Here is a 10,382-nt window from a genome sequence, read left to right on the forward strand (position 1 = left end):
ATGTCTTCCTCTTGAATCCGCAATTGATGATAGCCTGAACGTAGATCGATCTTTGAGAAACACTTGGCACCTTGTAGCTGATCAAATAGGTCGTCGATTCGAGGCAAAGGGTATCGGTTCTTAATGGTTAACTTATTCAACTCCCGATAATCGATGCACATCCGGAACGACCCGTCCTTCTTTTTGACGAAAAGGACTGGTGCGCCCAAGGAGAGGTGCTCGGGCGAATAAAGCCTTTTTCGAGTAATTCCTGGAGTTGGTTTGAGAGTTCCCGCATTTCGGATGGAGCGAGTCGATAAGGAGCTTTGGCAACGGGGTTAGCTCCAGGAATGAGGTCAATATGAAAGTCGATATCACGACTTGGCGGTAGTCCAGGGAGATCGTCAGGGAACACCTGAGGAAACTCACGGACCACTGGAACATCTTTGACTTCGGCTTTCTTTTTCTTTCCCTTCTCCGCTACTACAATGTTGGCCAAGAAGGCTCGGTATTCCTTACGGAGATACTTGCTGGCTTAAATACACGATATTAGCATGGGGCCTTTCGAAGTAGTTTCACCGTACACACATAGAAGATCACCGTTTGCGAGCGAGAATCGAATCATCTTTTCAAAGCACACAATTTCAGCATGGTTTTCGCGAAGAAAGTCAATGCCTACTATGACGTCAAAACTTCCGAGTTGCATCGGAATAAGGTCGATTGGAAAGATGTGATTGTTGAGCTCGAGAGTACTCACGGAGAACAGAGTTAACGGCGACAGTTCTTCCAGTAGCGACTTCGACTTCAAATGGCGAGGACAGATAAGAGCGCTTACGACTAAGGAGCTTCTCGAATTCAAATGACACAAAGCAGTTATCGGCTCCAGTATCAAACAAACATGATGCATAAATACCATTCACAAGGAATGTACCATTAACCACGTTGTTATCCGCCTGAGCCTGGCGGGCATTGATGTTGAAGGTTCGAGCATGGGCTGCTTGCTGCTGTTGCTGAGGCTGCTGTTGCTGCTGTTGAGGCTGCTGGGGCTCTTGCTTAACCACCCTGTTCGGGCACCTGTTTGCAAAGTGGTTGGGATCACCACATGCAAAGCAGACTCGAGTATTGACTGCAGGTGCTTGAGCTGCTTGTTGGCCAATGTGGGCGGGGAGTAGAGCTTGGTTGACGGTAGCTTGCACTGGGGCTTGACGGGGACCAAAATGACAGTTCGCAGTGAAATGACCGTAAAGGTTGCAGTGAGCGCAAAAACGACAGGCTAGACCCGCTGGATGGTGATACGAGCATGTCGGGCAAAGCGGGTGAGGGCCTGTGTATGCACGCTTCGCTGGCGGTGCATTGATCACTGGAGTTGAGCGGTGGTGCTGTTGCTGTTGAGCTGGTACAGCTTGTAGAGGAGCAGGAGTTGTTGCGGCAGCACAACTCTTGTTGCTGGAGCTGTTGTTGTTGTGCTTCTTCTTTCTTCTTGATGACTTGGAGGATTGAGCAGATGAGTCAGTGGGTGCTGCGGTGGCTTGGTGCAGAGACTTGGTTTGCTTATCCCAAAAACCAGACTTCACTCGCTTGTCATTGATCTCAGCGGCGGGTAGGTAAGTCTCTTCAATCGTTGCTGGCTTGGCGGCGTGAACAAAGTCGGCTACACAATCGGGCAAAGCTCGAATGTACTTCTTGATGGTTTGATTTGGGGTCTTGACCTGGTCGGGACATATGATGCTAAGCTGTTTGAAGCGAGCAGTGAGAGCAGCGTTGTCTCCATCCTTCTGCTTGATGGTCCAAAACCCGTCCTCCAGCTTTTGGCGTTCATGAGGAGGGCAGAATTCGTCGATCATAATTGCCTTAAACTCCTCCTTGTTAGCTCGTAAGCTGCATCATTTCAGCGCCTGTTTCGTTCGGCCGTCCACCAGTCTAGAGCACGGGACTGGAAGACGCCTGTAGCATTGAGAGTGCGGAGATTTTCAGGACATCCGCTCTGGCGCAGAGTGACTTCGACTGAGTCGAACCAGTGAAACATGGCGGTAGGGCCATTCTGCATGCTTTGAACTGCTTGAAGCTGAAAGCAGCCTTGTTGGCATCTTTGGGAGCGTCTGTTCGCGATTCTTCAGATGACTTGCTGGCGTTCTCATAAACGTTGCTCACAGCCTTTGCTACGCTTTTGGCGATGATGGCGGCGAGACGCTTGTCTCTCTTCTCTTGACGAGTCAGATGGTGTCGGGATCCAGATGACGACATGGTATGCAATAGACATCGTCACAGGACTCAACACAACGAAGTCGAATCTCACCTCACACGTCTAGACTACTATAGCTTAGGAACACGTCGGAACACATATCACATAACCACAGAGGCACAAAACACGAAATCCACGTAAACACAGAAGCACATAAGCAATCAGGGCATAGAAGCACATAGAGCACGGAAACACACAAGCACGTAGAGCACAGAAAAACAGAACACATTCCTATTTAATCGCAGAGGTAGTCAGAATACAGAAACCTATCATTCAAAGCTTCACGTGTCGTTCGCATATATTGGTCGCGTGTAGTATATCGAGTAGCATCGGATAGTCGTATAGCATAGCATAGCATAGTACCGTCTAGATTGTAACGACTTGTTAGCATTTTGAGATAGAAGAGCAATGCGAATCGTGTGTGTCGATCAAAATGGCGGCAAAATCGTATAATATCCAAAATGTAAACACATAAACAGATAAAGCACATATAAACAAATAAAATCAACGAGTAAAAAACACCAAAAATTGGGAATTGGATCGTCTGCGGCTACTAGACATTGACTACCCAAAGCAATCCGACTATTCACAGTAGACTTGTCGTCACTTTCGACTTTGAGGGTCGTGTTTCTGCCTCGATTCTTGGGCATTCCACACGCATTCCCTAGGTCATACTTGTGAGTTCAGGTCGTTGGAGTCCGTCGAATGCCTTGGTGAGATGAAATAATATTTGGAACAATTTGACAAGGTTAGGGTTTCACCCCTGGCTTAGCAATTTCTTCCTTGTTTTAAGAAAATCTAAGGAGAATTTTCATCAAAATTGGGATTTCACTCCTGATTTGGTATAATTCTCCTCGTATGTTATTGAAAGAAATGAGAAAATCATTGATAAATTGATAAAATCAACATTAGCCAGGCAATCTAGTCGGGAGTTTGCGGCTTTCACACCTATTCCTGACCAAATCGCTTAACTTTAATTGAAAATTCGAGTGCAGTGATAGCGAATATTTGCAGAATAGAGCACATAAGCTTGGTCTGTTGGTTCCTAACTATAGTCTAGGTCTCTAAGACAGCGACCCGGACTAGGTCGTGTCTTACCTAATTCCCTATAGTTATGGCTCTGATACCAATCTGTCACACCCCAACTGATGGCGGAATCATCGGGGCATGGCACTGAGCGAAACAAATTGTTCAGAAGTTTCCATAACAACTATCTATATAATCCAGTTAAAGATACGTCCCATACCGTATCCCGAATAAACAAATACATTATTACAGATAACATCCAAACAACTAGTTCTGTTCCGACAACTCAGATTTAAGTTAATACAAAACATAAATATTGTTCAAATGCTCCTAAAGACCCAGCCTGACAAGATCTACAGACAACTATGCCCTAGTTGCTTGTTCCTGACAGACAACTATTTGTTGGGGGCCTCTAAAGCTTTATTCTAGCTTCACTTCCCTAGCAAGCAAATATCTTAAACACCTGTCACATACGTTAAAATAAAGTCAATACATAAAATGTAAAGGTGAGCATACAAGTTTAATAATAGCATATAGAGTTCGAATAGTTTACGCATAACCAGCACGTACACAGAGGGAAATGATGCATGTTAATTATCGACATGGACCTATCGATACCAACGACTGCGGGTTGACTGTCCGAGACAGTTCGCAATACATGATTACCACCGTAATCCATGCAAGTAATTGTCCTTAACAACCCCCGTGTGAACGGGCGATGAGTCCAAACTATAGTACTATGTTGCTAAGGCAGGTAGACATCATTCCACGTGTAAACATAACTACAAGCATACATTTAGTCACGTAATACATGCAATCGGTTAGCGTTCAAATAGTTTGAATAGTGTGTTCGATTGTGATTTTGATAAGTAACGTATGTAACACCCAAAAGTGCTGAAGCAAAAAGGGTTCGAGTATACTCACAGTGATTGATTATGGATTAAAGGGAGCACTGAGAGTAGGGCTAGCCTGAATAGTTCGATAGCATAATGATGAGTAACGCGGAAATGTAAACAAGCGTGAATGGATCAAATAGTCTGGTCGATCGAATAGCAGGTTCGATCGAACGGGCTGTTCGATCGGCTTGAAAGTCCGTTTGAACTGTCCTGTTCGATCGGCCGGTAGGCTCGATCGGCTGGACCATTCGAGTGGATTGTTTCTTCCTCTGATGTGTTTGTGTATGATGGTTTGAGCTTTTGAAGTTTTCGTTGTAGTATTTGAGAACACTGAAGTGTTCTTACCCTTCAGGCCGATCGATCGAATAGTCTGTTCGATCGGCCGGCTTAACCGATCGGTTAGGAACTTCAGAAGTAGTTGCAAAATCGATTAAGGGTTGAAGCATAGTATCTCATGATCCGAAGAGTAATGTTTACCAATCGAGTAGCATATTCGATCGAACATCACTTCGTCAATACATACTTCATGAAGTTTTGAAAAGTGTGGGACAATGTGCTAGCCGATCGGCTGGCCCGGCCGATCGGCTGGTATGTTCGATCGGCTGGGCTGTTCGTTCGAACAGCCTAGCCGTTCGGCTAGCAATTCTGACCTGGTCGGCCTTTCGTCTAACACTTGGCTGTTTGATTATTTGTCATGATTTTAAGGTATTTTGACAGCGAGTTAAACCGTAGAACGTGGGTTCTTACTTGCTTCACCTGTTCAGACAGGAATCACCCAAGTGCGGCCGGTGAACTGTTCGGAACGGTAGTTTGATGTTTAACCCGAAATCAGTGAACCTCGTAGATAGAATCCGAATCTTGAACCCCTTGACTGTTAGAATGATTAGTTAGTTGGTTCGAGCTTCGTTTCTATCGTTTTTAAGGTTTTGAGTGTAAAAGAGTTTGAAAGAAAGTTGGAAATCCTTCCATGAAATTTTAAGATTCTTACAAATCCTAGTTTCTTTATGTGGAAATCGGTCAGATCTAAGCTATTCACGGTTGAATGAGGCCAAAGTATGATGTTCTTCAAGAACACCATGATGACATCACCCAAGAACACTTAGATCTTGGTGATTTCACGGTTAGAAATCAAGTTTTGAAAGACAGAAAGGTGTAGAATCGTGTAATGATAAAAAAACGTACAAGAATTAGAGTGAAAACTTACCGGATTTGAGAGAAATCTAAGAAAATGTGAAGAATAAGGGCTGGTTCGGTCAGAGCTTTCCAAAAGTAGAAAGAGTGACTATGACATGGCTATTTATAGGCTCCAAAAGAGGAAAGTGGTAGCCGATTGGCCAGGATCTCCGATCGACTGGGCTGCTCGATCAAACAGCATGTTCGATCGGTGATTCCTGTTCGATCAGGAACACCTTCTTGAGTGTTTCGCGACGATTTTCGATGTTTCGATTTCGATGGACGACGATACGAATACGATAGAGTTCGTAGTCAAATTGCTTTCAGTCCCAACTACTATATCTAACATACAATCATCTATAAGTCACGTTTCGATGTCGGTTTCGATTGAGTTTGATTGCTTTTCGAGTTTCGATTGATTCGATTGAATACCACACAAAACATAAAGTAAACATGCACAAGTAACATATAAGGCACACACACACATAAAGCAATACCAAAATTCGTATAATTCGAGGTTCGAGTTCGATGATTGATTTGATTATCGATTGATTAACTTTATCACATTGTTACTTCCTACTATTCACAGTCGTAAATCGGTCGCATTGATTAAACATTCGATCATTTCATTTAGACAACACTTACTCCACATAATACAAAAAGTAAAAAGAAACATTACAGTCAAAGAAGCCAAAGTTGACTTGGACTTTGACTTTGACTTTGACATTCGAAAACACGGGGTGTTACAGAGTGTGCTTCTGACAATCCACATGTTGGACTTGAATTACCTTCCCCAGGCATGGTACGAACACACTCTTCAGCGGGCTTACGTAACCTACAAAGAAACCCTCATTAGATTTAGCACCAAATTTACCGTTTTCATCAATAAAAGTGCAAAGGAGACCCGAATGGCTCCAAAAACTCAATATTCGGCTTATAACGGTGCAGCAGCTCAAAACAAGTCTTTTTATACTTCTTGACAGTGAGAACTCTATTCAATGTGTAACAGGCTGCTGATACTGCTTCACTCCAGAAAAAGATAGGTAGCTTGGAATCGGCTAACATTGTACGGGCTATCTCAATCAGGGTCCGATTCTTTCGTACAGCTACACCGTTTTGCTGTGGAGTGTACGGCGCACTAAATTCATGAAGAATTCCCTTCTCATTGCAGAACTCATACATCTTGTTGTTCTTGAACTCCGTTCCATTGTCGCTCCGAATCCTACGGATTGGCAGTTTATACACCGTTTCCATCTTCTTGAAAAGCACCATCAATGACTCAAAAGTTTGATCTTTTCGTTCCAAGCACACTACCCAAGAAAATCTCGTAAAGTCATCAGTCACCACCAGGCAATATAAGTCTCCGCTGATGCTCTTTACGTTGACAGGCCCGAAGAGATCCATGTGCAATCTCTCAAGAGGTAACCTGATTATGTTCATGATCTTCAATGGGTGTAACTTCCGAGTCTGCTTTCCCTTCTTACATGCTACACAATCATCATTTAAGTGAAAATTTTTCAAATTAACACCATCAACCAAATCATTGTGTACTAAAAAGTTCATTTTACGCACATCAATGTGGCCCATCTTACGATGCCACATTATCGAATCTTTTTCTGTCGCTATAGTCTTTGACACAAAACACTGTTTCTGATGAGTTGTTGGTGTTGCAACGCTCATATCAAGTATATAAAGATCATTTTCCCTCGGAGCGCGCAACAACACCATCTCATCAGGGATTTTAAACCTTGGTTTCAAAATCACACATTCAGTTTTTGTAAAATGTACACTAAACGCTTTATCACAGATTTGTGAAATACTGAGTAAATTGTTTGCTAACTCTACTATGTAGTTCACTTTGTCGAACGAAATCACGCCATTTGACAGCGTTCCTTGACCAACGATCCTTCCACCTTGATTCCCAGCAAATCCAACATAGCTTCCGTTTATTGATTTGACATCATAGAGAAGAGCTAACGTCCCAGTCATATGCCTTGAAGCGCCACTATCCATAATCCATTTTGACAGTATCGACTTGGGCAGCCCCTGCAAACATCAAATCAAATTTATTCAAACAATGAAGCCCAGGATTTCTTAACTTCCGACACACTTCCGAACACAACATCACATTTCTCATCAGTTTTCGGAAAGTTAAACGTGACATTTGGAACTTCTTTTTTCACAATTGATTTAACTTTGTTAGTTATTGGTGGAAATTCAACAAGAAACTTATCAGTATCGTTTTCAAATTCAACAACATCATCTTTAAAAATATTTAAATCAATTTTTAAAGCTTTCTCCATCTTTTTAACCTCAACAGACGGTTTCGACTTCGTGATCCAAGATTGGTTTTCAAACATTTTTGTCTTAGGGTAAATTTTTGAAGTCTTTCGAGTCTTAGAGGATTCGCCAATCTCGAAAGTCGATTTCGGCTCATCCTCCGACTTCAAAGATTCACCTCTCTTCAAAATGTGGATCGGAGAAACCATCGGCTTTTTACCTTTTGTATCAATCGGAGATTTAGGTCGAGGTTTTTGAACGTTTGACTTTTGAACAGTTGGTTTAGAAACAGTTTGTTTTTGAACACTTGGTTTTTGAACAGTTTGTTTTTGAAACGGTTTCACAACAACAGGTTTTTCAATCACTTTCTGACACTGTTTTGCCATGTGTCCGATTTCACCTGCAGCGGTAACAGACCCTTTTGTCATATTCAACAAAAGTAGATTTGACTGACTCTTCCTTCAACTTCTTCGCTGCATTGAAATCGTCCACAGCTTTTTGACTGAAAATATAATCTTTCTCATCGTCAACACTAGGACCAACAACAAAAATATCATTCATCTTCTCTTTCGGCTTAAACACCTGCTTAGCCGTTTTCTTTTCAAACCCGATTCCTTTGTTTTTAAAGTTATTTCTCTTATTATGACCTTTACCATCCCCATCTTTCTTTCCAGGACTTGTTGGACATGTTGTAACAAACGATTTTTTAGGTTTTGAAAAGAATTCATTGTTATTAACCTCGCTAATGTTCATTTCAACCAATTTAAACACTTTTTCGACATTCTGGATTTTCACATTCTGAAGTGGATACTCGAAATCGGAATAAAGTTTGTCTGTTCCAACCATAGTGTATACCACCATGATCGGATCGTCATTCGCACTCTTCTCCGATTTCGGTATGTATTGATCTAAGAAATTCCCTTCATCTTCAGAATCACTAACAACCTTCTCAGATTGAGTCTTTTCAGATTTCTCACTCTCCTCATCCAACACCTGATCGACAACTGTTTTGATAACCTGAGATTCGTTGTCGGTATCGGATGGGGAAAATGTGACATCTATGCTTTCGGGCAAATCATCCTCTATCGATCTCAATTTGAGATTTAATGCAGCTTCCACCCCATCTGGATATTTCTGTGTGTAATGATTCCACATTGGGGGTGGAACGCTCTTAAAGACAGGTGCAACATAACACACCCAATTTTACATATTAACCCCCTATACATTCATAATTAACACATCTAGACCCTATACATTGATCAACTAAGACTAAGACGCATGCTCGGTCAATTTGGATTTCTTGCCAAGGTAAAAGGACTTCATATTTAACGACATAACATCTACTCTTTTTGTGTGGTGCACCGACAGTTTTCAAATCTGCAATTTGTACATCATTCAGGTTTTTTCAATATTCGAGGATTTGGGTATATCGGTGGATGTTGTCGCTACGAGTGAAGTTAGCATTTCGTTAACTTTAGATCCTTCGAAGCTTTGGAGCAGGGAGTTGATTCAGCAGGCAAGCGTATGATATCACTCTCAGTTTTATTACCATAAAAAAAAATCTGAGTTTATGTTAGAAGTTAAGCTGATAAATGCATACCATTTCTATATGTAAACGTTCAACTGTTTGTGCAGGAACTTGATCATGTTGTAGAAGAGCGTGAAAAAATCGCTAAAGTGAATCTTCTTCAACACAGATCGATTATTTCACTGATCGGGAATGTTCAGAGGTCGTCACTTGTATTAGAGAAGGTATGCTTTGTTTTGAGTCTTTAATTGTATTGCGGTTTTTGAAACTGAGTTTTTTTTATGTTAATTTAGGCGTTCCATGTTCTTCGTGAGAATGGAGTGAATGTTTAGATGATATCGCAAGGAGCATCAAAGGTGAATATATCACTCATAGTAAATGATGATGAAGCGGAAAGATGTGTGAGAGCTCTGCATTCGGCATAGATTGAGATGCCTAGATTGAGATGGACTCCAGAACTTCATCACGCGTTTGTTCGTGTTATGAAACGACTCGGTGGTCAAGAAAGTAAGAATATAAGTTAAATCTTTCTTAAAATTCAAGTTAATTTTTGTTTTATTTAATCTTGTAAATGATCTTTCTTAATTGATTTACCATGTATCTGTGTAGGAGCAACCCCTTTGAAGGAGTTGAATGAGATGAACAAACGTTTGAAGGAGATGGAGGAAGAAGCTGCCGCTCTTCGCGAGATGCAAGCCAAAGTTGAGAAAGAAATGGGTGTTCAAGGTCTACTTACTTTTTCTCCATTATTTTTATTTTTATTGTTATCTGATCTGTGTGATTTGCACTAAGTTTGCAGATTGTGGTCATAACGATGGAGATGTTGATGAGTATATTTTTACGGAAGCTTTTATCTGACCTGGAGGCCTATCAACAATTCTTGCTATCAATTGATCCTGTGAGAACTCAGAACAATGTAAGCACTAAATTATTTTTCACATACAATAAAACAGCGGTTGAGACCACTGTTCGGTTAAAACAGCGGTTGAGACCACTGTTCGGTTAAAACAGCGGTTGAGACGACTGTTCGGTTAAAACAGCGGTTGAGACCACTGTTCGGTTAAAACAGCGGTTGAGACCACTGTTGGGTTAAAACAGCGGTTGAGACCACTGTTGGGTTAAAACAGCGGTTGAGACCACTGTTCGGTTAAAACAGTGGTTGAGACCACTTCATCTTGCACCAAAGTGCTTTTCAAATGGTCAATTTGATTTTACCTTTGGGTATTCAGTTTGTGGAGATTGAACGACATATATCCTA

The 10,382-nt window shown here is 41.7% G+C and overlaps 1 protein-coding gene across 2 annotated transcripts; it reads left to right on the top strand.

Moving 5' to 3' along the window:
* Positions 1-8,237: 8,237 nt before the first annotated feature.
* LOC110889283 (aspartokinase 1, chloroplastic-like) lies at positions 8,238-10,184 on the top strand. Of its 2 annotated transcripts, none has more exons than XM_035979245.1 (6): positions 8,238-8,904; positions 8,996-9,112; positions 9,232-9,348; positions 9,418-9,631; positions 9,734-9,850; positions 9,924-10,184. In XM_035979245.1, the coding sequence occupies exons 1-4, from the start codon at positions 8,875-8,877 to the stop codon at positions 9,454-9,456; spliced, it is 303 nt and encodes a 100-aa protein (XP_035835138.1). In that variant the 5' UTR covers positions 8,238-8,874; the 3' UTR covers positions 9,457-9,631; positions 9,734-9,850; positions 9,924-10,184. The 2 variants fall into 2 exon arrangements, with proteins under 2 accessions (XP_035835138.1, XP_021992485.1); XM_022136793.2 differs by having other exon boundaries at positions 8,398-8,904; positions 8,996-9,118; positions 9,924-10,170.
* Positions 10,185-10,382: the final 198 nt, after the last annotated feature.

The sequence above is a fragment of the Helianthus annuus genome, chromosome 11, assembly GCF_002127325.2.
Source record: "Helianthus annuus cultivar XRQ/B chromosome 11, HanXRQr2.0-SUNRISE, whole genome shotgun sequence".
Lineage (NCBI taxonomy): Eukaryota > Viridiplantae > Streptophyta > Magnoliopsida > Asterales > Asteraceae > Helianthus > Helianthus annuus.